A 27,204-nucleotide genomic window follows, 5' to 3' on the forward strand; every position below is an offset into this window, starting at 1 on the left:
GAGTCACACAATAATAACACAACCAACTCGTCCAACATAAAGCAGCGTCTGCTGACTCTGATTGAAATCACTCTCCTCTGTGACAAAAAGGTCTTCCTCTGTGGGGATCCTTTCACAATCTGAGACTTCACCACAAAGGTTAGGTCGCAGCCAATTACAGATCGTCATGGCGACAGACGGGAGAAATTCCACAAAGCTTCAGTGAGAGTCGTTGAGACCAGGATAAGTCAAAAAAAGGCCCCAGGATTTAAAATAGCAGGAGTTCTCCTCTAACGCAGCATTCTCGTCAACTAAAAAACCGAGGGTTTTTTTTTTTTCTTTCCCAATGTCAGACACAAAGTACATCCCTGCCTGAACGGAGTATATCCAACACCTGAAAGAAGCGCGTCTCAAGCTCACGATTAAAAAAAGCTGGAGATAAATATGTGGATTCAACGGGTGTCTGTGTTTTGCATATCGGGTATTCCTCACACACGCTTCAGAAAACGCTTCCAACATCCTCGCTGCTCTCAGAAGTCTGCACAAGATTCACACTGTTCGCTGAGACGCCCCCTTTTCACATTCTGGAGGACGACGTGTGTGTGTGTGTGTGTGTGTGTGTTTGTGAGCCGCTGAGGAGAAGACACACACTGAGCTAAATGAAGAAATCACACACACACACTCATTTGCTTGAGGGTCCGTCCCGGGGCGCAGCAGCAGGGTCCGGGGTAAGGACCAGGGGGAGCACTGATTGTTTGGTCTGCGGTCACATGAAACTCTGTGACGATGTGCAAATGTTCAGAGGACATCATCTTCCTGCAGGACAGACGGGAGGGTCTACGGTGGGACATGCAGGACACAGTAGAGTGCAGGTCTCTATACAAAGCTGGGTCAAAGTGTGTGTGTGTATGTGTGTTGGGGATGGGCGGGGCGTAGTGTTGTAGAGCTGATGATGGTAAGAGTTTGAATGTCTCCGTCTCATCAGGACGTCCCCTGTCTCTTCTGTTGCTGCACCCGGATCAGCTCCAGCTGTTTTTTGCACTTCTGGTAGTACGTGGACAGACTCTTGTTCTCCTCCAGCAGCTTCTTGTGCTCTTGAACCAGACGGGACGTGTTCTGCTGGTCCTTCTCGTCCTGGTCCAGCTCAGCGATCAGCTCCTTCCTGCGCACAGCACAGGCAGGAGGAAACTTTAATCCTCTGGTTACAGATTGCTTTTGTTAAGTCTTAGAACATTCACACAACATACGTGTTTGTTCTGCATCATCACGGACTGACTTGTTCCAGTGTCGCATAATTACCTCAGGGTTGTTCTGTGTTCACACAAGGACTTTTACAAACAGATTATAATGTGTGATGCACAAGGAAATGCTCTCTGATTGTTCTTACGAGATAAAAAGTCGACTCCTGATTGGCTGTCTCTGCTCCAAAGACACATGACAGTTTCTAAACTGATGATTACTCTAGTCTTCAGTTTTTTTCCTCTGAAGATGAGTCAGGTGTGCCAGTGGTCTGACATGTTCGTATAATCATCTGAAGGTATATCAACATTTCATGTTGTGTGTGTGTGTGTGTGTGTGTGTGTGTGTGTGTGTGTGTGTGTGTGTGTGTGCCCTTCAGTCTAATATCACTCTATTAGGGCTGTCAGCATTCACTGGTCAAATGATGATTAAGTCAACGTTGTCACCTTCGATCTTTTCATTTCAAAATAAAAGGAGAAAAGAGTCAAAATTTTCAGTATAAGATGAGCAGTTGTTCAGGACTTTTAAACATGCTCGTTCCCTTTTTTTAAGGTCTTTAGCTCAGTGTGGATGTTCACTCACTTCGTGTCTAAACTAGGGGTGGGACTTTAACACGTTGGTTACGATTGATTAATTACAAGAAAATAACGTGTTCATTTTTTTTTTTAGGCATTTAATCACAGTTTGCCTCAGAAATGGTGCAGAATTGTTTGTCATTGCTTCGCGCTAGCTTCGGGCGAGTTCCGCCACAAGTACAAACAAGAAGCGTTTGCAGTCTAAACTTGACCTTCAGGACCAACATTAGTAATTCAACGTCTGATGAACTTACAAATTCACTCACTAAATTGATTTCCCTGGACTGTAGACCACTGTTAGCGGTAGAAGATGAGAGGTTAGAAAATGTGCAAAAGATAGCAACGTGTGATCCAACTTTCCAACTGCTGTGCAGAAAAACTATTTCAAACAAGATCCAACAGTTTGAGAAGTTTGATGCATTTATCCACCAAAACCCATTCAGATTGAGAAGTGTTGCTTTTTTGGGCAAATATTGTGATGCACTGAAAATGTGATTAATTAATTAGAAAGCCCTGAGTTAATTAGATTATTTAGTCTACACAAAAAGCCTCTTGAACCCCCCAGCAGATGAACACGTTGCTGTGGGCAGCTGGACTTACTTCCTCTGGATGAGCAGGGCGATCTCTGTTTGCACCTTCAGGTATTCTTGAGCCATCTTACAGTGCTGCTCGAACACGGCCATGGACTCTTTGGAGTTTGGACAGGGAGCCAGAGGCTGGAAATGAAGCAGAGTTCAGTGGAGAACAGACAAACACTCTGATGGATGGGTGTTACCCTTCAGCTTATGGTTTCAAGACGACGTTAGCTTCAGCACATTACAAAGCTCTTCAAGAATATTTTATACCTGACAACGATTCAAGCAAACACTCTCTGAGGTGTATAGACTGGTGTAGTAATGACGTATTTTGTAGGCCAACCCGAAAAAAATGGCGTCGGTGGTGCCTTCAAAAATATGCCTATGGGATTTTTGCATGGATTTTGGATCATTGCAGAAAATAAGCTCTGTGTCAAACACACGTTTCTGATGTGTAGCTGTTTTGGATAATCTTTACAGATGAACATCATTTATATGAAGTTTGAAGAGTTAACGCAGCCGAGAGAAGTAAAAAGCTAACGTTATGCGCTAACGAACTACATCGCGGTCGATTTATAATGACGTCACAACCGTTATGCTTCATCGATCTAATCAGTGGATTTGACAAGATAGCTAAACGTTAGCTTAATAAGTTGTTTATTAACCTAATATTTGCAAGAGTTCTGAAAAACATGACTAGAGGCTGTAAGGAGGATTAGGGAGAGAGTTCCCAGCGTGATGACGTTTAATGTCTGTGACAACCACTGTAGTTTCAGTTAGCTACTCGTTAGCAACCGCCGTTTAAAGTTCGCGTAAAAACTTTAAAAGTCACAAGTGGGGTCTTAGTTAGCGTAGTTTAACAAAACGTCTAACAAAAAGTCAACATCTCTTCAGCTTGTGTTACTACAGACCTTATTTCAGACGTCTAAACACAAACCCATTCAACATCCCCATTGACTTTTAGAGGTTAGAACCACAGCGCTAAAATGCTAACTCACTTCCTGGTTTTAGGACTCAAAACTACACCAGTCTATATGGTTGGTTCCGTGTGATTGGCTGACGTACCTGCAGCTGGTGGTCCAGGGTCAGATAAGCCATGGGAATGGAGTTGTCTGAGCCGTTGGTGTCTGACAGAACAGCACAAAGACAGACATTAAACGGGTGAGATTGTAAAGCAGCAGGTCGTTCCTGCTGACCGCCTCCTCTGCTTCTTCTGACCACAAACCAACAACAAAAAGAGCCGGACTGTTGATCCAGGGTCCCAGTGCAGTCTGACATCTTGTTAAGTAGAGACCACATTGATGCTGGTTCTGTTTCAGACATCATCTATCTGTTTATCTATTTTACTTGTGGTGTTGGTCGTTCCTGCATCAGAGAGCGAAGGCTGAACTAATGGATCCTTCCTTCTGCCTGATAGCTTAGCGGTTACGTTGCTCCTCCCATGTATGAAAGCTATAGTGCTGATCGCAGTAGCTGTAGGTTCAAGTCCCACATCAACAATACAAGCTTACTTTTATCATGTTACTGAAAGCATGCAGTCTGTAGGCTTGGAGACAGCCCACTCATGCTACTCAGAGAACCAAGGTTACCACAGTGACTTAAAGTTATCGTGCCAGCTCGGGCGCCCAGATTCTCTGGACATAATGTCCTGGAAACGACTGGATGATGTGCAGATTTACTAACGTAGGACCTGCCCAGGTGAAGAGCTGCTCTGATAAACACTTCAGAGTTGGGTTTTTTTGTCTCACTCATTCCACCGTGGCTGTGTTTCAGCTGACGTTGGTACCTGCGGGGTCATCGGGGGAGAAGTAACCCCTGCTGCCCGTCTTGTCAGCGGGCATCATCCTCACGCTGGGACTGGAGGAGCGGCTGCTGTTTCTGCTCCCCTGAAAGAAAACACCAAACACGGTCAAGAAACAGGGACGTCAGCTGAGATTACAAATGTTGGAGAGGCGACATGTTAAATAATCCTGACGCACTCAAAATCACTCAGCTACAGCGGTCTGCTCATGTATGAAATATGGACGATGAAAGTCGAAGCTGAACACACAACAACACATTTTTACTGCTGATACTTCTGAATGCTTTCGCTTGAAAAGAAGACGACAAAAATTAAAATATTAAAAAATGATTTTGAAAGTTGTAGATAAAGAGGTGAAACTTTCATTGAGAACTACTTTAAAGATGTCGCATTCGGTCGACGACATCGTCAAACATCATCGCCATGTGGATGTTCACCTGCAGGGAGGGCTAAAGGCTAGCAGTGCTAGCGCTTCTTACAATAACAACACTATTGTTTACCTTTACTGCATCTTTGAAATAGTCTGTCAAAGGGAATTTAACTTTTCTGTTTAAAAGCCTCGGGAGTCAGCTGGTACCATCCAGAGTTATTTTTTACGACTGACAGTATCAAAATGTACTGAAACTTTTACATCTACAATTATTTCACCAGAGGGAGGCGTACGAGAGAAATGAAGCATCAGAAACAGAAGCAGGACTTTCACACAGGCAGCGTTCTTCTGATTATCTCCAGAAGGACCTGTATGCATGTATGAACGCAGACAGACTGCGAGTGGGATTCAGCTGAACTACACGTAGACATCACAGGAAATATTGTCATTGTGTCATCGTACAGCCGACTCTGCTGCTTTGTCCGCTTTTTTGACGTCACGTCTTCCCCCCTCTCCCGTCTGACAGGGACAGTCTCCGCTGAAGCCAAGCCAATGGAAAGGATGAATACTCAAGTCCTTTGTCTTGTATGCAGGAGTTCATATTAGATGTTGGTGACATTCAAACTCTTCATGAGTGTGTCACAGCTCTGTGAAGCTGTTCAGTCTTCATGCTGAACTCTGAATGAACTGCAGCTTTAGCACCACACTAATGGGGACGAGTGTTTGTGGAGAGCAGGAGAAACGCTGGGAGCTCAGAACACTGGTCTGAAGCTGTGCGTGTTATCTGCTCCAACGCTCATCTTCTCCGAGCTGACACATCAAACGCACGTCACCGTCTGGGACTTTTTCTCTGCTGACAAAGAACGCATCAAATGTGTTTGGAAAAACACACGGCTTCAGTCAAACACTGGAGTAAAAACACGTTTCAGTGCGCTCGGGGTCGTGTGGAGTTCATCTTTTCATTTGAAATGATCTGTAGATAAAGAAGTTTGTTTTCTTTATTAGAGACAGTGGATGCTTCATTAAGCTCACATTAAAGAAGAAAACACCGAAGCTTTAATCCTAGGGGTTTGTTAGTTTTTAGCTGGAGCAATATTTAAGTCCCTTTAAGCAGGAGATGATAATGAGCGTTTCTTAAATGGATTCTTTTCACCAGATAAGGTCTGTGGAAATTTATCAGAATAGACCTTTAATCAGGCTTGTAGATCTATGAAAATGTATCATTTAAAGATGCTCAGCTGACACAGCAACCTTTATCAGGTTAGCTGTATGAGTCCATAGAGAGAGAACTACTGACTGGAGCGGCGCAATGACGGAGAGGAGCGAAAAGTTTTTTGGGGAAAAGATGAAAACCAAACCAAATGCTCTATGTTGTATATCTATGTGAAGTCCCTGTCCACCTGGCGTTTTTTCCTGGGCAGAAAAGAGCTGCACGTCCGTCCTGTCTCCATGACAACAGTTTGTTGACATGGCGCTGTATGACCGACACGGCTCTGTTGCTTTTCACTGCATGTTTTATATTTGAGATGGTTTGCCAGCACAGCAGACACGGAGCTAAGAGGATGTGAAAACAAGATCCGATGAATATGAGACATTTTTAAAAGAGCGCTGGTGACGTCAACACCGCCTGCTGAAAGACTTTAAACTTGAGCAGTCGGAGCAGCAGAACGAGAACAGCAGAGCACTTGTTGAGAAGACGCTGTGCTTTTCATTAAAAAAACAAAAAAAACAACTGAAAAAAAGAAAAAGACAATCAGGGACGCGGGGCCGTCACTTAAATCTTGAAGTGTTCAGTTGAATGTTGCAGTTTTTCTCTCAGATAAATTCTACAAATACAGATATTAGACAGCAAAGGATGTTTATGTCCGTATGTTTTTTTTATACACACACACAGATAATGTATTTGTTAATGTGTGAGGGGTCCCAAAGCCATTTTTATGTTAAAGGGGGGGGGGGGCACTGGACTGAAGCGTATGACTAAAGTTAGACTGTACGAGTTCAGGCTGATGTTTGACTTTTACTTATTTTAATAACACAAATATCCTGATCACACGTAAACAGCCGTGCAGTGACCACAGCCCCGATCAGCTGCATGATTTTCTGCCACGTTTGACACTTTGGGTCGTGCGACTGCGGCACGCACTCGCAAAGTGAGAGCAGAGCCACGAGCCCATTTCCTGACTTCAGGACTTTTCTTTATTGTACCTCAAACACCGACTGATGGACTGTGTCGTTCCAACATAATTTAACACCAGTTACAAAGAGCAGCATTAACTCGTCATAGCAATGAAGAAAACGTGTGCGTGTGTGTGTATGTGTGTGTGTGTGTGTGTGTGTGTGTGTGTCTCTTACCTGGCCGGACTCTGTGCCGATGCCGGGCAGATCCTGCACAGAGCGACGTCTCTGCGGCTCACACGTTGCTGTGGACAGGACGGACAGGAATGACAGAAAGAAGGAGGAGATCTGTGGGACAGCTGACGTGGAGGACTGGTGCTCGTGTTTAATTGCGGGCCATCCTGGCCTGAGACCACCACACTTAAACAAACAAATCTCCTCTGACAGTGTAAAAAAAAAAGAAAAAAAAAGAAAAGAGTTTTCATCACAGTTTCTCACTGACAGACAGGCTGAGTTAGAGGTCAAGGGTTTTTTTTAACAATTATTTCCAGTTTTTTTCAGCAGGCTCGTAGTCTTACAGAAGAGTATGAGGGGTGGGTCATTAGCAGAAACTGACCAGAGAAGAGCTTTATATATATTCTGTATTATTTGGGGGGAAAAAGTCAAGTGTGAGTTCTTGGATTGAAAATATGAATGAGGGATTTTTTTTATTTTAGCATTCTGACAGAAGGAATAAAACTGCCACAAGTAAAGTTCAAGTGTCATCATGTAAATGACATGATACTTGTAGTTATGAAATCACAACTTCATGAAGTGCTGGTGAGTTTTGGTATTCCTAAACTTGAATGGAGAAAGGATCACAATGGTTCACTGGTCTAAAACATCTGTTCTACGACAACTACAAGCTCCGTCTACGGCAAGGGATGGGGATCAAAACTAGCCCTCAGAGCGATCCAGTTCCAAGCTTTTCAAACGTTTGAGCGCACATATCCAGACTGTTAGTCACGTGGATCCTGTCACATAACATTCTATTTTTATGTCCAAACTTGGTAGCAAGTCTCGCGAGTTCATTTTGAAAACTGTCTGTGTTTAAATAAAAGCTGGTTAGCTTTCAAACAAGGCCTTTAAAATGACTTTTAAACACACTGGACCAAAATAACTGTTTAGCTTATGTTGAGAAACGTGAACTATTCTTCTGATCATGTTGTTCTCCTAAAGTTGGACTCTGACCTGAGACCCTCCCTCTCCACTGAAAACCAACAACTACAATTCAAACATACTGTTCTATGAAAGACAAGTAAGGACCATTGAGCTCCAGTGATGACTGATGATGGCTGTTATTCTGGTAATGAGGATGCTTTTGATCCATTCTCAGTTTCCTGTCGTTACCTGATGAACTCTTTCTTCATCTTTTTAATGTTGTTCCTAGTGTTTGTTGTTTCTCATTTCTAAGTCCATGAGCCTGTGTGTCATATGTTTGTTTTCACCTGGGCATCGCCTCGAGGGACGATAAAGCTGAAAGGATCGTCGGGGAGTCTTGTTAATGGTTTCATGATCTATAAAAATGAACGAACCCCATCCCTGCCTATGAAAACACAACACCAAATAACACACAGCTATAAACACACACCTACAAACAGAGCACACCCAGTCTGCAGGAGCTTCACTCTCTCTCTCTGTTGTTGTTGTTGCTTCTTTGTGTTGATTTTTATCTGAATTCAAACTTTGACTGTGTCGTGATGAAACTGTAACCTCTTGGTGGAAACGGGGGCTTTTCAGATCTAACTGGGAGGAGAACCCGGATGTGAGAGGACACTGGTACGCTCAAAGATTCCATCTCGTGCAGAGACAATGCACCCACTGATCCTATCTGAAAGGCCCGTCAGCCTCACTCTGTTTAAATGTCTTTTTGGTTTTTCTCGCTGTCTTTGAGTATTCAGAGAAGCTTTATTGGATCCTACTTATCAGTGTTGGGTGCAGCAGTGAAAGTAGCTACAGACAGGAGTCGTGCTTGACTTATTATTTTGAAGGAGCCAATGAGCTTTTCCTTCATGTCATACATGTATGACCTTTCATTTGCATTAAGACTCAGGATGTCCCACACACGCCGATTTGTGTTGCGTCTCAGCTCAGGGCTAAAGGTGATTTATGAGCTGTGCCAGAGGCCTGACGTCCAGGTGTGCCGATGCAGTGATAAGTGCCCTGCCTTTAATAACATGCACCAGCTGACTGACTGAGACGCTGGATTAAATTAGCCGCTCGCTCGCGCGGCTCCAGAGTAGAAGTCTTCAGCGACATCCAGAGCCGTCCCCGTTCCTCTCACCCGTATCTCTGCTCGTGATAATAGCTCTGACCCTCAGTGTGAGGGGAATTAATCAAAATGACTTTTTTCAAAGTTAATGGATGTAAAGAGAGCAAGAGGGAAAGGGGGGGGATGCCATGCTTTTTCTACGTCCTCTAAGCGTGAAAGGCAAGGACGAGCTCAGATGTAGTGGTGGTGCTCTGATTCCAGCCCCCCCCCCTCCTCCCAGGATGTGTTGCAGCCAAGCCAGAGTGATGACAAGAGGACAGGGCCATGAGTTAGGAGCTCATCTCATCTGTGTCACCTCATCGGATCAAATATAACAATCTGAAAAAGAGTTGATGACGGCTCCTCTACCTGCAGGAGAAGTTCCTCAGTAGGGACCCGATTTGTGATGTGTGTGAAAGATGACACAAGATGAGAGTACTAACTCATGTTCTGCTTGTCAACTGAAAACCACAGAGGACAGAGAGACATGAGACACCTCTGACGTGTGTCACTCCAAAACAAGCTCACTTATATCTCTCTTCTTTTGTCCAGATAATTCACAAGATGTCTTCAGACCAAAAGAGAATCAACTTGAACAAACGTTACTGCTCGTCTTTCACTTCAGCCTCATTCACCGGTAGATTCTTTAAATATATCCTTTTTTTAGAAGACATTTTCCCCTGAATGAGGCCGCTTTACTCTTTAAGATATGAGGGAAGAAAATCACAACATGCATTATTTAGCTACTTGAGGCTGACCTGTGCCCACTTTGATGAGCTGTTATCTCTCTCCCGTGGACGCCCACTTCCTGCGCTCTGTGTTAGCTGTGTCGCTCCTGGGCGTCTGTCACCTAGCATCAGTCTGCAAACAGTTTTGTGCTGTTGTAAAATGTCTGAAATGATGTTTTCTCTCTGGTCTATTTGCAAGACAAAGAACCTGGAGTTTGTTACAGATGAACCTCCACACTGACGGATCCTGAGCGTGGTGCTCCCTGAGTTTGTGTTATTTCCCTGTTTGTCTTTGGACTGACACCTAATTGTGTTTTTGTGCAGCTCATACAACAACCTTTGGTCTGAAAACACCTTCAAGTATTTGAATAGAAATGTGTTTGGAGTGCCACAGTTAAGAAGGCCCATGTCAGAGCACTGCAACCCACGGGCTCAGCAAAGCCAGCTGCACCCAGCCACCATGAAGCCCCGTGGTCCAGTGGTACCTGTGACGACGATCTTGGGAATGTCCAGAATGGTGCCGTATGATGCTGTTTTACGGTGGCCTCGTTTAAACACGGGATTTGCTGCAAAAACACACACACACACTCACACACACGTACAGCTGCAGACACGACAAGCATGCAGGCTGAAGGCAGACTGCAGGCCCACAGCCGGTCTGGAGCTGTGAGCTACGGACATGCAGAGCATACATGGTAGGTGCGAGGGCAGCATGCACCATCGGCTGAAGACGCTGCAGAGAGGGGAACACTGCCGGCTGACGCTTCTTTTCTCTTTTCACAAACAGCAGCAGACGTTCAGCTCCGACGCTGCTCAGGTCAAAGGTTTATGAGACAGTGTGGGGATGCATGAATAACAAACTTTATTCTCTGCTTGAACTCTGGAATTTTAAAGCTAACCTTTGTTTTAAACTATTTCCTTTTTGGTGCTTTAGGTTTTGGAATGACTCCGGTAGATTTCTTCAGGCAGCAGAGTCGATGAAAGTCCTCTTTCAGTAAAAAAGCTCCTGAACAAACAGATGTCCGCTCAAAATGCTCGTTTTAGTCACTGTTGGGTTTGGATTGTTATTGTAAGCGCCTGAACACATTAAAGGAAGGCTGCGTAGAGAGAGGAGCTCTAAATATAAGACAAAGATGCTTCTTTTTTAAACCAGAAGCAGCCGTTGAATCGCTCTTTTCAAAGCCACCACACATCTTCATGAAGGCATTTATAACAGTAGCTGCTCCACTGCTCCCTGGATTGGTTGTAGTTTTGTTCTTCAGCGATTCAAATGGTCACTTTGGAAGCAAATACAATGTCCGACGGCGCAGAAAAACTAATCGATCGTGGAATCAGTAGAGCAGACACTCGGGTGTTCTGCATCGTGGCTCAGCTGTTTCTGGTTTCAAAACGAGCGTGTCCCTCTCTCAAATGTTGTGCAACACTTACAGTAACAATCGGAGCCTGTCAGCGACGAACGCTACAAACTTCTCGTGAAAGTTTAAAGGGCAAACATCACAGCGTGTTTTTAAAGCTGAGCCATTCCAACAGCACCCGGCTTTACCAGAGGTGAGGAGCACTGGTTTCAAATCTGAGAACACGGGAACACTCGAGACATCAATCAAACGTAAACATGGAGATCTTCTGGGTTGATGTCACTCTTTAAGCACAGGTTAGTCTGCTGCTTCCTGTGAGAGGCCTGACAGGAGGGGAGACGGCTAACAGCTCACTGTTTGTAAACTTCAAAGTGATTCAACTGCTTGTACAAGACAATCGGACACTGAAGAGTGGGGAGGAGCTTTGAAGCTAACGCTGCATGCCCTGCTGCCCTGCTCAAAGGTTCTTAGACTAAAGAAGGAGGAGCGTGCCGGTTTGCCTCCTCGTCCTGTCCTGTGCTGTGTGTCGTGGGGCGTTACCTGAAGGTGCGAATGGCATCTTGGGCTCCAGCTCTGAAAGATCAGCGCTCATTCTTTTGCTGTCAGATGACGCCAGGCACTGAGTCCGTGAGGGCAGGCTCTCAACGCTGCCCCCCCTGGACAGAGGCAGAGTCCTGAGCGGGTCTCCCTGAAACAAAGAGCGCAACACCTTCACGGTCGCTGACACTGAGGATTCATTTGAGATGACTTCTGGAGATGAAGAGCAGAGTTACCTTGGGCTTGAAGTGTGCAAACTGAGGTGTAATCTTGATGGTGTCGTTGCTTCCTTGAGAATCACTGCGCTCCATGTTTACTTCACTCTTGTTGCTCGTGCTGGTGCCGGTGTAGTCCACGTATGAACCTGTTTCTCCAAAAGAGGCAGCGCGGCAGGTACGTGGATAAGTCTCATCATATATCAGCTGTCCTCTAACATCAGGTCAAAGTCAAAACACTGGGTACATTTTCATGACCATGAACTACACTTGACTTTAAACCAGACCGTGTACCCCTGAGCACCACAATCTGGGTGTGGCTCTACCATCAACTGTGTGTACTGGTGGAAGAGAGCGCTGCAAGGAGACTCTTGTACCTGTACTTGTTGCAGAGTTGCTCTGTCCATCATCTGAATACTGGTACGGATACTGGAGGGGTTCTTCAGATCCTTTGAAGTACTGCAAGACGGAGAGAATGGGCGAGTTATCCTGCATTGATGGAGATTTTACAGTACGTACAGAAAAAACACACACAAAAACAAACACCCTGATGCAGCTCTGCATCGATTGGACACTGCTCTGACACAAGAACAAAAAACTAAAAGGCTTCTACTTCAACATTTTGAACTTCATCATTTCAGAGTCAAATCTGCACCTTGACTTGGTATTTGGAACAATTACACAATCTTGTATTTTAGGCTTCATCCTGTTTATCATACTTGATTATCGCAACTTTACTTTCTCAGGCGTCATTTCAACATTCTGATTAAAGGTCCACTTCATCTAAATGACTGACGAGACGGTTACTTCGTGGACGCACTCTTTGAGCCGGTGTCCCCTGACTCCGTTTCAGAGCGTTTCTCTCTGCAGCTCGTTTCTCTTCTCTTCCCCTCGTTAGTGACGGTTAGATTGAGGTGTGAATTTGCTCGCTGTGATTTGGTTTTGGACGATGAGGTCGTTGCTGAGGACGCTCGGCGCTCAAACAGTCGATCGGTTTTGTATTGAAAATGCTGCCGATGCAAAGAAAGGCTTGAATGGACGGAGGACCTGAAGGGGCTCATTTCCTGGCACTGTTTGACAGCTTTATTTTCTCTGTTGGATTAGCTCAGGTTTATTGATTTATTCACGCCAGTGTAATGAAAGCCTTTTAAAGAAGACGCACAGTGTGTGTGATTACAAATTACCTTCATTAGGTGAGTCATGATCTTCACTATCTCCTCCATGGAAGGCCTCTGAGAGGGGTCTTTGGACCAGCAGCGAGTCATCAGACTCTCAATGGGCTTGGGCAAATTTTTGATTAGAGGAGGTCTTGTCCCTGAATGTAGACAAAAAAAAAAGAAGAAGAGTGTATTAGCTCGCAGGGAGACGGGGAACCAATCACTTTCACATCCCACCAGAGAAGCAGAGACATAGAGGCAATTTATGCTGAATCCCCTCCGTCTCCCACTCCTCCGGATACTGATGACGAAGGCAGGTGTTAAACATCAAACTTGTCCCGTAGGGTTTTAAGCGTCCCATTAGTGTTGTCCTCCATCCATCTGTGGGATGAATTAAAGTGCACAGCTGAAGAAGCCTTAAAGCTGCTCTCTTCTGCCACACTGTAAAGGAGGAACCGTGATCTCGATCAAGAGTCCTAACGTCACACGCTTAACGTATTTGGGTTCATCCAGCAGCCATTAAACAGGCTGTAATGGCTGGAGGAAAAAAGATGAGGGGAAGTGCTTGTGATTAAAGCGTGAGCACGAGGGGCGTGGACAGTCTGGGGGGTAGAGTACGGAGGCTGAAGACCTGTGGCTCCTTACACAGGTCGTCAGTCGCTCCGTCTTCTCCCCTCTGTCCCCTCTCCTGAGTACGCGTACGACACCCACAAACAATTCTTCATCAAATGAAATGTGAGCCCTTAAAGTTGTTGTTTGAGTCCATGACAGGCTCAGAGAGTGAACAGTTCAGAAAGGATCCCTGCACACAGAGAGAGAGAGAGAGAGAGAGAGAGAGAGAGAGAGAGAGAGAGAGAGAGAGAGAGAGAGAGAGAGAGAGAGAGAGAGAGAGAGAGAGAGAGAGAGAGAGAGAGAGAGAGAGAGAGAGAGAGAGAGAGAGAGAGAGAGAGAGAGAGAGAGAGAGAGAGCTCTTTGTTAAAGGAGATGAGGTCACAGTCTTTACGTCACTGTTGTCAGGGCCTCAAGACTTCCTGGAGAACTAATGTTTTTTTGTTTTTTTTTTGCTGAAATTGTCATTGTTCATGAAATCAGCATGAAAAGCAGCAGACTGGAACAACTGCTGTGGCAGTGAATCAGCGGCTCCCTTGTTCTGTGTGGTAAAGTTGTTATTTTTTTGACTGTGAGAAGAGCTGTTTGTGCTTATGTAAGAATCTGAGATGTAGTCAGACACTCGTTGTGACAGGAAGAGGTTCCAGTGATCAGACTTTGACTGGGTGCATTTGCTTCAAAGGCTTCTGCTGCGTGTATCATACAGCTGCTGAAGAACTCGACTTCGAAAAGTTCATCAAGAAAATCTGAAAAAGTGTGAAAACAAGGCCCAGGTTTAAGACGAGAGGAATCAATCTTTTCACTTTGTACAGTCTCCCAACATTCCTTGCAGGGCGGGCGCTTCTGAGGACTCACAGTGACTGAATGTTTGACACGGCCTGTGCAACCTGCAGCTCCACGCACACACACACACACACACGCACACGCACACACACACACACACACACACACACACACACACACACACACACACAGCTGGTGACTCACCGTTGTGCACAGCCCACATGATGCGGAAAGCCGGTCCTCCGATTTCATCAAAGGGCTTCCTGCGAGTGATCACCTCCCAGAGAATGATCCCCCAGCTGAACACGTCACACTTCTCACTGTAATTGCTGCCTGTGAGTTACAGAAGAACACACACACACACACACACACACACACACACACACACACACACACACACACACACACACACACACACACACACACACACACACACACACACACACACACACACACACACACACACACACACACACACACAGCAACATTTAGGTCCCTTTCGAACGGGAGAAACGCTCAGTTTGACATCGCTGACTGACTGAGAAAAGCTCATTCTCAGTGGAACATTTAAGATGAGTGCCTGGGAACGCGCAGCAGCATTTATCTCTTCCTCCCTGTCACAGGAGGGCAGAGGATGAAAATAAGGAGCAATCTTGATCAGGAAATAGCTCCTTTGTTGCTTGATTACCAAGCCTATTATTTCTGAATTAAAGTGCACATCACACACCTATTACAAGTTGCTGCGCTGAGGCCTTGTGGTAACATTTCACACTGATGCAAATGAGTTGTGAGGAGTTCATGGAGAGGGCAGAAGTGAGATGTTTAATTGCGCTGGAGGCTTTTAAGATGCCTCCAAAAACAAGATAATAACCAGAGCTTAATTCATTTTTCCTCCTGACCCCCTTTTGCCAAGAACATGTCTCATCATGTAGAAATACATTAGGCTGAGTGAGAACACAAATTGTACGCCGTCGTGTCCCGGGGGAAATAAAGCCACCAGCATCACTCCATTCATCTTCCCAACATGCTTTGGGAGACGACCATCTATAACGCAGCATGAGTGAGGCCGCTGCTGATGAATCAAGAATTAATGCTTCCATGCTGGGAGCGCTGAGGTGCTAATAACATGAAATGTGGCAAAAACAAAGTCGGGTGTCATGAAAGAGCATGGAGGAAACGACAGAGCCCGATCTTGGTGGGCATTAGCAGAAATCCGAGTGGACACACATGAAGATTTTTTTTTTTAATTAAAAAACACTTCTGACAGAAAGAGGCATCCAAAGTTCTTCCACTACTTGGAGTGCCGCTCATACTTGCCTTCGAATACCTCCGGGGCCATCCACGCTGCACTTCCTTTGTTGTTGGTCATGTGGGTCTGAATGTCACATGCTGTTCCAAAGTCGCATATCTTCAGCACGGTGCCGCCTGCCACGAGGAGAAGACTGCGACAGAGAGAGAGGAAGACACGGAGCCGGTGAAGAGCTGATGAGGATTCAGTTTGTGCAGAGCTTCATGAGCACGTTTCAAAACGTCTCTGTCAGCTTGTTCATTGAAAGCTGTAATGTGTCGAGTTTTTACACTAACATATAGAAACAAATTAAAATAAAATAAACATGTTGTTCTTGTACTTAAACTACCTCAAGTATTTCCAACAGTTATCAAAGCCAGAAAAATTGGTCATTTTTTAGTTGTAATGGGTCTGTCCGATGTGTCGCGTTGTGGTAGCAAAACCGCTATGTCAAACACCACGTTAATCGTTGCCATGGAAACGCAGGATCGTCAAAGGCCGCTACATAAGGAAGCAGGAGTGGGTCCTGAAAGTTGCTGTGCTCTTTCTGTTTGTTCTGCTTAGATAAAAACATCACGTATGTTATACTCAAATACGTGAGCTCGTCCTCTTCCTCAGGTCGGATTTCACCCGTTCGTCTTGACAAGGCCAACACAGATTTATTTTTCTTCAGGGGTGGAGTTGGAGGTAGCGGAGAGAATCACTCCCATGATTTCCCACCAGCTCTGACTTCGTCTTTTGTTTAGATTGAGATTGAGAGCCCCCTGGTGGCTGACTGATGTACTGTGCGTTTAAAGCAATCCAGAGCTAACAAAGCTTGACGCTTTAAGCTGCAGTAAATGTAGAAAAAAAAAAATGTCAGGCTGAGAAAGTTTCTGAAGAAATAAAGGGCTTAGCGACAGCGAGGTAAAGCGGTCGAATATTTTAAACGGATGAGGACTGTTTCGGATTAGGATGGCTTCTTTAGGTGTCAAACATTCATTTTGCCGTCGACCTTGTTGTCTTCTCCAGAGAGGGCAGAACCTGACCGTCATCTATTATAAAGCCACGGTTCATACGTGCCTCATACAACCCCGCTGCTGACTAACTCTGGGAAGAATCATGAAGCAGAGAGTACTCGGAATAGTTTCCTGTCCAATAACCCGGAGCTGACAGGTTGTCACGATGCACATGACCTTGTTATTCCTAGAAACTCCACAACAGATCTGTAGGAAACGGAGCAGCTGATCATTCCCACGGAGTCCTGCCAGGAGCTTTCTCTCAGCCAGTGTAAACAACCCTCAGCAACACCATAACACTATGTCACTGCGCGTTCAGACTGATAACACAGCGCTGCTCCTCAAGTGTTGTGATGGCCCAGTGTTGCTTTGTGTTCTGTTTATTTTGAGCGAGACGCCAGAACACTGTTTCAAAGCATTACGACAACCCTTTTAAAACGGTCATATCCACAAAATATTTCAGATAATCTAAGAAGATAGAGCTCAACTGTGATTGGCCACTTATTCTGCCGCTTTGAATTTTTAAAAAATTCTTAATCCTGAAACTAAACTTAACAGGTAGAAAACACCCGTGACATTAAAACAATTGGCTCAGCTCAACAAAATGTTTGAAAAACTACACATCCCACAATACATTGCAATCCAGTGAGACCCAACAGACGATTAGCGTCCTTCTTTCGACATTTATCTTTGTGCCGTCTTTGTTATTAATAATGTTGAACTTCCAGGAACTTTTAACGTTAGCAGCCTAAATTGACAGGGGCGGTATATGTTTCCATGGTAACATCAGGCTCCACCGATCACAGATGTTGCCGTGACACTCTAGGTTTATAGTGTAGTTTTTTTCCTCTAGGTCACAAATAAACCGTGTTTTTCTTCAAACACGGTTGATGTCGGTGTCTCCTACAGACGCATGAACGTTTCACACTCATGTCGCTCGTGGTCAGTTTCCCCTGTGATGTTCATGACACTATGGCGAATAATCAAATCTGATACGGAGAAAATGAACAGGATTTTTGCTTCCTGAAACACACTGTTGAGCTTTACATTCTGGATGAAAGTTCAACATGTATGAAACTCTGCTTACTGACCAATCAGATGTCTTGATCACAGAGCTCATTGTGAGCGGAGATGATTTTATTAAATTCATAAATAATGATTGTGAAAGATATTCATGTTTAACAGTTTATATCCAACAAACTGAAGACGGGACGAGACTGTTTCAGACATAAGACTGGTGTTCTTATTGCTTTTGTTATGTTTGATGTTAACTGTCAGACATGAAAACATTATTGATTTAAAGGATGAAACATGAGTTTATAATCAGATCTGCTGAGCACTACAGCTAACTCAGTGTCACTGTAAGACTTACAGGAGCAATATGTAACTCTGACACCCAGTGTTTACACAGCAGTCCAAATTCAAAACATTACAGAGCTGTCTCCCCCCTCCTCTCTAGAGTCGACTCACACAGGTTTCCATGTCGCTGACACTGTAGCTTCAGTGTTTAGCCAGCTCTGCATCGCTCTGTAAAGCTTTCTGTGTTCTAACCTCTCTCCATGTTTAAAATCATCTCCAACATTGATCCTAGTCTGAGCAGCTTTCTGCTGCTGGAGCTTATTAGAAACATGCAGAGGCTTTTTAGCTCGGGTACAATCACTTCTATCTGAAGCAGTTCCACTGCCCGCTTCCATCGCTGCAACACCTGTTGACCTGATAACTGCTCTCATATCTGACAAACTGAGGGGCGTCCAAAACCACAGTGTGGGGGGGGCCTTAAAACCGTCTCCCTTCTCTGGTCCAAACAAATCCAGAGTATTCAGGAGCAGAATCTAAAGTTAGAAGGAGGACATACTGACTGCTGGATTGTTGAAGAGAAGACAGAACTTTAACACAGCATGTTTTCTTCATGTCTGATCAGAGAGTAACACGATTTTACATTTTAATTCAGTAGATATCTGACAGACTGGTTCTTTAATTGCTGCATTCAGATTTGCTGGTTCTCATGGATCGCTCTGGTTACTTCAGTCGGGATCATGTTCTGATAGCATTTTGTTAGACGTGGCAGCAGACTCTGATTATAGTGGTTATATATAGCTAACCCTTTGTGTGAATGCGCTGTAAGAAGCTGTGTTGGCCTATCAGGTGGATAACCACAGTCTCCTTAGTCAGGTTGAGTGAAGCCAGATAAACAAAATCTTTTCTGAACATAAAAAGATCATGTTTTCAGCCACAGCTGTCAACGTAAAAATAAGTTAAAGGAACAGAAGAAAAAAAACATTCAGAAAGTGAGAAGAAGAATGAAAAGTGTTAAGCATAAAAATACAATTAATTAAATACTCTTACTGAACTTGTCTAGTGACACACGGGAAGTGTTTTTTTTAAATCATTAAAGTGTTCTAAATAAATACAGGAAGGTAAAAGGCACTTTGTAGGCTCAGTGAAACAGGAGACAAGAGAGTGTGAGGTGAGGAGGAGCATACTTGGGTGGCTTGAGGTCCCTGTGAATGAGAGCCTTTGGTTTCATGCCATGGAGATAGGCCACGCCCTGGGAACACTGAAAACACCAGCTCATGGCATGGGAGGCAGTGTAATAGGGGAGGGGTTCAGCACCATGCAGCACTGTGGACAAGAGAGCACAGTCACAACCACCAGCACAGACAATAAAGTCCCGCAGGAAGCAGGCAGTCACACGAACACGTACACATACACGGGGCCGACGACATCGCTCACATAGCTCCTTTGACAAGTTCACTCCACTGAGAACTCACCGTTCAGTGACCACACTCACAACGCCACTGAATGACATCAAAGTTATGGGAGCACGTTATCACTCCCAGAGAGTCACTTTGATAAGAGAGTCAGTAACTGGAGAGGAGAGGTACTCATGAATCGTGCAGCACATCAGAGAGCTCCAAAATGTGGGCATCAGCTCCTGGAAAAACTGGGAGCTCTGAACGGAATCTAAACCACAGATGTGTTGGAAAGCACACAGAGACACTTGTGCACTCTTTAGTTTAACCTTCAGATATTCTTTGAGTTTTTGAGAATAATCTAACTGCATGTGTAGCTTCAAATAAAAGGCCAGTCCCTTTGACAAGCGCGGCGTTGCTTTGACAAATAAAGGCAGGTCTCCATCAGAGGCCTCCATGAATTAGGTGTTAATTAGTTTGTGGATTAAAGATGTATCATCATGGGGGACTTCTTCCCCTTCCTCACAGAGCATCTCACAAAGTGAGACCAATGTTGTGAATTCATTTGGTTAGAGAAGTCTGAATGTTGTACACAGTTAATATTCTTGGTGTAAATGTATTCTTTTCTGTGCAAAGGTTTTTATTTGAAAGTAGCTAAAGGCCCGTCACATATTGATGTCTATCCAAACTCACGACAGGCTCATTTCATAGACTCAAAGATATAAAAGCCTCAATGAATGTTTCAGGTAGATTATTAAATATTGATTATTCATCAGAGTTCACCTCTACTTGGGTCTGTCTTTGTATTGTTTTCTAGTACAGAAGCTGATATGTGAACAGACACATCTATTAGTTATTTACCTTCAATGTGTCACAAGCTTACAAACGATCACAAAGGTTTGACAAGATCTAAAACCACTTTATTTAAAGAGGACATATTTTAACCCTTTTCCACCTTTCCAGAAGTCGCCTGATCTCTAAGTCAAACATCTGTGCTGTGGTCACAATATAACATGAATGAAGCAGCAGAGGAGGTTTGTGGCCCTGTAGAAACCAGCTCTCTGAGAACGCTCCGTTTCGATGTGTGTGTCTCTTTAAATGCAATGAGCCCCCTGAGTGTGCCAGACAGACATCCCTTCTCTGATTGGTGGAGACACCAGGGGAGGGGACTCCCACTGTGACATCACAAGGAGAGCACATTTAAAACAGAGCATTTCTCTGTGTTGTAAGACTTATACAGACCACAAACGAAGGACTGGATGGATTTATTTCACATTGTGTTGGTCCAGAGACACTCAGGTTACTCAAATAAATGTTCAAAAACAAGTGGAAAAGTGGATTTTTCAGAACATGTCCTCTTTGAATAATCATTTTGATAGTTTCAAACCTGGTCCATAATATGTTTTCAACATATTTTAGGGTGAAGATGACTTATACAATTAAGCAAAAGTTTCAGAGGTCTTCCTAGTAAATTTTTTCAGCGTGCAACAGCAGAACTGTTTGAAATATTGCAATGTGAGTCAGCCCATGTTTTTGTAGTTTTTGACTAAATCTCATAAATTGTCCTGGCAGAGACAGATGTTTATTTGGATAAAGAATGGGATTTGAAAGACTTATAAATGAAACATCTTCTTTTACAAAGATACCAGACTCCATCAGTGAAACAGGAGTTGCTGGTCTACCTCTTCTTTTGTTGCGTATTCACTTTTATAAAAGACTCCTGAAACCTCTGGGGCGAGCGACATGTGTGAACGTAAACAGCCTGAATATTTCACTTTTACTTGTCGTGGGTTTTTATCTGTCAGCCCCCCCCAACTATTTTTTCCAAAAGCAAACGCACGTCAATAAAGACACAAACACACTAACCAACTGTCCTGTTCATTGAGCTAAAAGTCATGTGTTCCTCAATAGTCTGGTTGTTTGTGATAGATGTTTCATGTGAAAGAAGCATATTCCTCTTTCATAAAAAAAAAGATCATTTCTGTTCTGAAACAACAGAGTGTTTCAGTGAATGTATTCAGAGGCTGTTCTTTGATCCAGTACTTTTTTCACATGCCTGCACGCTGAAGAAATCCACTGTATCACACTCTGAGAACTTTTGAACCAATCAGCCATTTAGACCCAGAATCAGGACCACAGGGCCTGGGGTCGACTCTTTAGGATCTCACGTATCAAAATTAACCACTGGATCATCTGACTGATCACATTTCCTTCCCCATAGAAAATGTTGATTTACAGGCTGCACTGACGACACATCATTTTAGATGGAAGAAAAACAAGAACCTCATTGCGATGAAAAGGAGCATTCTTAGACTTAGACTGAACTTCTTCCCTGTGTGCTGACTCTATTTTGGCACCAGAGTAATCACTTTGTATTATTTAGCAATAAGCCTAACTGGTACTTATTCATTAAGACACGCCTATCTTTCAGCAGTGTATCCCCGATTCACTGAGGTTAAGGTGACATCTCGGGGTCTGGTTCCAGGACGCTGGCACACAGACTGTGTCTCTGAAAAGTCATTAAAGTAGAACTTCAAAGTGTTGAGGGACTGATGAGGCTGCGGTGCACTGAACTGAGCAGAGACTATCACAGAAAGGAACTTGACAAGTGACTGAACATGCAAACAGAGAGAGGGTCAAGTGAACAGGGCAGCTTCTCGTGTCTCTCCGAGGCTGAGGTCATTTCACTGAGATCACAGTGGAACAAAACGTTGAGTTTTCTACACTCACCGTTGTACAATGAGCCCCCTTCAGCGTATTCCATGACGAGGCAGACCTGAGTGGGAAAGAAACTGGCATTAAACTCACCAGAAAGACAGAAACCAACACACGAGACTAAACGAAGACATCGTGACTGTTGACTCAGTGTGATTAAAGGGAATACTAGTATTTCTGAACTCCATCTAAAATGTTCCAAAGGTTCCTGAGTGGATGGCCCAACCATACCCTTCAGAGTGGAAGAGGCACCGGTTCATAAGACGCAGTCTGTGTTCGGGTTAGCAGAGTCTACACTGTTCAGTGTCTGTGAAAGCGGGTGAATTTAAATCGTCACGTGGTGAGCAGCGGGTGATGGCTGCAGCTGCACTGGTGTTCAGACTGCAAAGATAGATCATTGCGCCATAAAAAAAATACATCTCTCTGCATTTCGCACCAGCATATCAATGCGGCGCCTCACACACTGAACGTCGGCGCTTCACCTTTGGAGAATAAACAGCATCCACACAAAGTCCTTGTTTTTGCCGGCGATGAGCTCACACTGGTATTCTCAGTGTCTGACAACAAAAAGACGTTTTAAACTCAGAGAGAGTCAGCACGCTGTTCTCTTCAAAGCGCCAAAGTTATATTTAACATACAGCTGAGTGTTCCTCCATCATTTCATGTTCTCACTGAAGAAGGTTTAAACAAATGCGTGCAGATTAGCTTTACGTTTGCAAAGTGAAGCCTTAAACCAAAGCAGTCTCACAGCGGTCATCTTAGCCAACAACAATTAGATGGACTTATCAGGTTGAGAGATTGTTTTTTTTATTAGAGTTAGACACACAATGACAACATCAAACAGACTGATAAAGGACATGGTAAACCTGCAGCTTCTGTTTTTCTATGCAATTAAAACACTGTTTTTGTCAATGGCGTCACCTCTGAAGGACGATCTGTCTATTGAACCAACTCGTTATATCGTCAGACGATTAAAATGCAGGAACAGAAAACAGCTATCTTATGTTGACGTCCTCAATTGCTGCATCCATGACCAACATTTGAACTCTGTGGCTAACAAAGTGTTGGACCTATGAGTCATTTATACACCAAAACGTTTAAGAAATCTTTGGTATAACATTTACATTCAAACTGTGACTTACCGGAGTGTGACAAGAGCCGTACAACTTCACGATGTTGGGGTGATTCACACGTGAAAGCTGCCGGAGCTGCAGACAAAGAGGAAACATTTCACTCCATTCCATCTGCACGGCTGAAGTTCAACACCTAAGGTATTCAAATATCTCTGCCCCCCCCCCCTCCCGCTATATTAAGACACAAAACTGTCTCATAAGATCCCAGTTAGAAAAACTCTGGTAATGACAGATCCATCCATACCTCAACTATGAAGGCTTTCCTCTCCGACTCGCTCTCGATAGTCTTGATCGCGACATCTTTGCCTTTCCATTTGGCTTTGCAAACAACCCCGAAGGCTCCTCTCCCCACCACCTGAAGACAGAAAGTAAACATTAGTTTAGCTCATCTGCATGTTCCTGGACTACCACACAAAGAGTTTCACAGCCCACCTCTTCAACTTCAATATCCTCATAGTTAATTTCTTCAAACGGATATCCAGGTGGTGTTTCGATTATATCAGCGGATGGTAACGACAGAGACATTACTAGCCAACGTCAGCTAGTAATTTACTGAAAGGAGAAGAATAGAATACAAATATTAAAGTGTAATTCAGGGTGGTAACGCTCAAAACATCTTCTAAAAACATCTTCACCTCAACATAAAACTCCAGGAACAAGCTAAGTTCATATTCAGACTGAGGACCTGTGTTGTCCACCTAACGATTCTCAGGGCTGAAAAGTGCCGGCTGCGTTTAAGAGTGCTCGCGTTAAGCGTTTATGTGCTGAAATAAAAGTGCTGCACGCCCGTCCCTATCAGACACGGAGCAGAGAAGATGTGGGTACAAGACACAATCCATAGGCAGCAAAACTACAAAGAATATATTGTGCATTTGGAAAGAGTGCTCACACAGGCCCTCAGTCTCATCTCTGCACTTAAACAACTACACAGTGTTCAGATTCACAGGTTGACATATGCCCACATTTGTCAAGTCTTTGAGGCAACTCGCAAAGATGCACAAATGTTTTTTCCCTGCTGACAGATAGCAGAGGAGAGAGACAGCAGTTTCCGCCGGTCCCTTTATGGTTTCTGTCATTTGAATTCTAACCTGTAGAGCATGAACAATGAGCTTCACACCACTGAACCACAAACGACAACATTAATAGGAGGGAATATTTTTTTGAATTACTTTTTTTTGGCTCAAACATTATGTGCATGTTGGTAGTGAGGACATTTGAGTCATCTTGGATGCAGAAGAATTCTTGTTTTGACCCCATGATAAAACAAATATCAAATTAAAGCAACATATCTTCAAGTCGTAATAAACATACACACTTAGAAACCTCATATAGAGGGACACTGAAGAAGGTGCATGTACAGTTCAGTATCACTCAATCTTATTGATTACCTTGTTTTCATGAGAAATCGCTATTGAAATTAAACTATGATGTGTATTTCAATTTCTGTATATTGACTGAAACTGTTGAAGTCTAAATTATCATGTAAAATGCTGCACAGACATTACTCTATTTAAAACTATATTTACAAAACAAGTCACAGGGAAATTAGTAATTTATTACTTATATTTAACACTCAGATTCCTGTAATTGATTGTTTTGGTCATATTTGATGTCATTTGTGAAAGGGGAAACGTAAACACGATGCAGATATTAAGAAGGCTGTAGTTAGTTTTCTCCCTCCTGTTTTTGTTTGTTCATGGATTGTGTGTGTATGATGTGTTGGAAATCATATACTGAAATAACCAGGGTTAAACTAAATATGTATTAATGAAGGTATATAAGCTACAACAACATAAGCTAACCACAGACAAAAAGGAGCACAAACATGCGACAACTTGTCAAGTCATGTCATTATAACATATTTATGTTACAATAAAATCTCAGTTTAGGAGCATGTTAAAGCACTCAGGTGTGTAGCAGGTAGTTTCTGACTCCGTCGTGAGCTGTCAAACTAAACATAAATTCTTAACTTTATCTTTCTGTCAGCTCCTGTGATGCTAACACAGCTAGCTAGATGCTAACTGACATCTCAGAGTGTTAAAAGTTGGCTTTCCACTTACGTTAAACTCAACTACATGCAGAAAGTATCCACAAACTAGCGCTGGAGATGATTTAACTCTACCATTAGATTACCATGCACACAGGTAATGACAAGCTACAAAAGGCCTGCAGTGTTTTTTTCCAGCTAGCTCTCGTTAGCTGTCTGGCCTGGATGCTAACTCTAGCTAGCTACCGTTAGCTTCAACAATCCAACCGTTCGCAGTTGACTTGTCAGCGGCGCGTGCTCTCTGGACATGAGGAGTGTTTCCGGTTACTCATGGACGGACAGACATAACATCCACGTTTTAAAAGGACTCTTTCTACATCAACTTGACGGACAGACATAACTTTTTTCTGAACTCGTCTAGCTGACTTGCTGGGAGTGTATTTTTATTCTCCGCAGCAGCAGCTCCATCAGGAAGTGTGCGCGCACTCCTAAACTGTCCGGACTCAACACAAACCTATGAAAAGCCCCGTTTCCACCAAGCAGTCCTGTTTAGTTCAGTACCCTTTTTTAGCCCTGTTCCTACCAAGCAGTCCGGTTTGGTTTAGTACCCTTTTTTAAACCCAGTTTCTACCAAGCGGTCCGGTTTGGTTCAGTACCCTTTTTTAGCCCTGTTTCTACCAAGTGGTCCGGTTTGGTTCAGTACCCTATTTAGCCCTGTTTCCACAAAGTGGTCTGATTGTGTCCAGTACCCTTTTTTAGCCCCATTTCTGCCAAGCGGTCCGGTTTGGTTCAGTACCCCTTTTTTTTTTATTCCCGTTTCTTCCAAGTGTTCCAGTATGGTTCAGCACCCTTTTTTAAGCCCAGTTTCTACCAAGCGGTCTGGTTTGGTTCAGTGCCTTTTCTTTTAGCCCCGTTTGGTTTTGTTCAGCACTCTTTAGCCCTGTTTCCACACAGCAGTCCGGTACAGATCGGTACAGTTTGATATGGTTTGGTTCAGTAAAGCCTGATCCCGTTTGTGTTTCCACAGCCACCCGTGCCATATTTGGTAGCCGCCGTGTAAGTTGGATGCCGATAGCTGCATCAGCTTTGAATAGTATCACATGATAACAGCTAACCGCTCACTAATAAATTCAACAAAGAAGAAAAACGTGACACAAACAAAACCAACGCTGGAAGACACCCAGCAGTTCATCTACTCTGTCACTGACATGAGTTTTGTAATAAAGAGCCACATGTGGCTCTTTATTACAAAACTCAATCAAGCTCTATTTCAGTGAAGGTTGTGTGCCGCGAGGAGAAATAAACAGACCTAAACAATCGGCTGTGTATTTAAACACACCAGGGTTTTGTTTACTGTTGTCAGACGGGAAGTGACGATTCTTTTGACCAATCAACAGACTTGTGTTTAGCTCTAACTTTTAGAGTTGGCTCGATATTCTTGGCACCCCAAAGGTAGGGTCCCAAAAAGTAGGACGGTATGGGTCGGTTATTCGGGAATCTTTCCCGGGATTAGTCTATGGAAATGTGTTATTACAATTACAGACATTTCAAAGGACAAAGTTGATTCTTTAATTAATGTGAAACAGCTGATTGTTTTACAAATGTAGTAGTGATCCTGAAGAATTTTCAATTTCTCCTGGGCTGGAATTTTTTCCTAAATTAAAAACCTGCAGATTTTGTTGTTTATATTTAACTGTCGTGCAACATGCAAGAGGCACACAGCACATTTGCAGATCAGATTGTTGTGTGGAGTCGTCTAACCTGGGAATGTATGGGATCACTAGTATTACGATTACATGCACATTTAAGTTGAGTTACGGTTAGCATGATTTGGCAAGTTAATTGGACAACTGTCCTTGACCCAGCATAAGCATTAGTTTAATGACTGAAGTAGGCCTACTGTATGTATGACTTTGCCATGGTGGGTTTGAATGGTAAAGATATACATCAACTTAACCTGTGAAATTCATCTTGTTGCTTTTGAGAATATTCTCCATTCATTTCCTTTCATGAACTTTGAGTTAAGAGGAAGTTCTGCTGACCTTTGATGTATCGATTTAGC

The 27,204-nt window shown here is 43.7% G+C and overlaps 1 protein-coding gene across 6 annotated transcripts; it reads right to left on the minus strand.

Annotated features, from left to right (window-relative positions):
* Window positions 1-45: 45 nt before the first annotated feature.
* Window positions 46-25,620, minus strand: map3k7 (mitogen-activated protein kinase kinase kinase 7). 6 transcript variants are annotated; one of them, XM_079339990.1, is made up of 18 exons: window positions 25,410-25,620; window positions 23,588-23,707; window positions 23,400-23,510; window positions 23,165-23,230; window positions 22,038-22,083; window positions 19,098-19,236; window positions 15,642-15,770; window positions 14,533-14,657; window positions 12,964-13,094; window positions 12,157-12,238; window positions 11,801-11,934; window positions 11,568-11,715; window positions 10,158-10,238; window positions 6,892-6,959; window positions 4,155-4,254; window positions 3,434-3,495; window positions 2,394-2,509; window positions 46-1,141 (listed from the first exon to the last, which is right to left on the minus strand). In XM_079339990.1, exons 2-18 carry the CDS (start codon window positions 23,678-23,680, stop codon window positions 961-963), a joined length of 1,812 nt encoding a protein of 603 aa, XP_079196116.1. In that variant the 5' UTR covers window positions 23,681-23,707; window positions 25,410-25,620; the 3' UTR covers window positions 46-960. The 6 variants fall into 6 exon arrangements, with proteins under 6 accessions (XP_079196116.1, XP_079196115.1, XP_079196114.1 ...); XM_079339989.1 differs by having other exon boundaries at window positions 25,389-25,620; XM_079339988.1 differs by having other exon boundaries at window positions 25,216-25,619.
* Window positions 25,621-27,204: the final 1,584 nt, after the last annotated feature.

The sequence above is a fragment of the Symphodus melops genome, assembly GCF_947650265.1.
Source record: "Symphodus melops genome assembly, chromosome: 1".
Lineage (NCBI taxonomy): Eukaryota > Metazoa > Chordata > Actinopteri > Labriformes > Labridae > Symphodus > Symphodus melops.

What these genes read in the sequence shown, in the direction of transcription:
- map3k7 (XM_079339990.1), bottom strand. Translation starts at nt 23,680, where the DNA reads ATGTCTCTGTCGTTACCATCCGCTGATATAATCGAAACACCACCTGGA. An exon ending in ACGGCTCTTGTCACACTCCG is followed by an intron (nt 22,084 to 23,164) that starts GTAAGTCACAGT and finishes TTTCCCACTCAG; the next exon opens with GTCTGCCTCGTCATGGAATA. An exon ending in CCCTGGACCACCAGCTGCAG is followed by an intron (nt 2,510 to 3,433) that starts GTACGTCAGCCA and finishes CTTCATTTCCAG; the next exon opens with CCTCTGGCTCCCTGTCCAAA.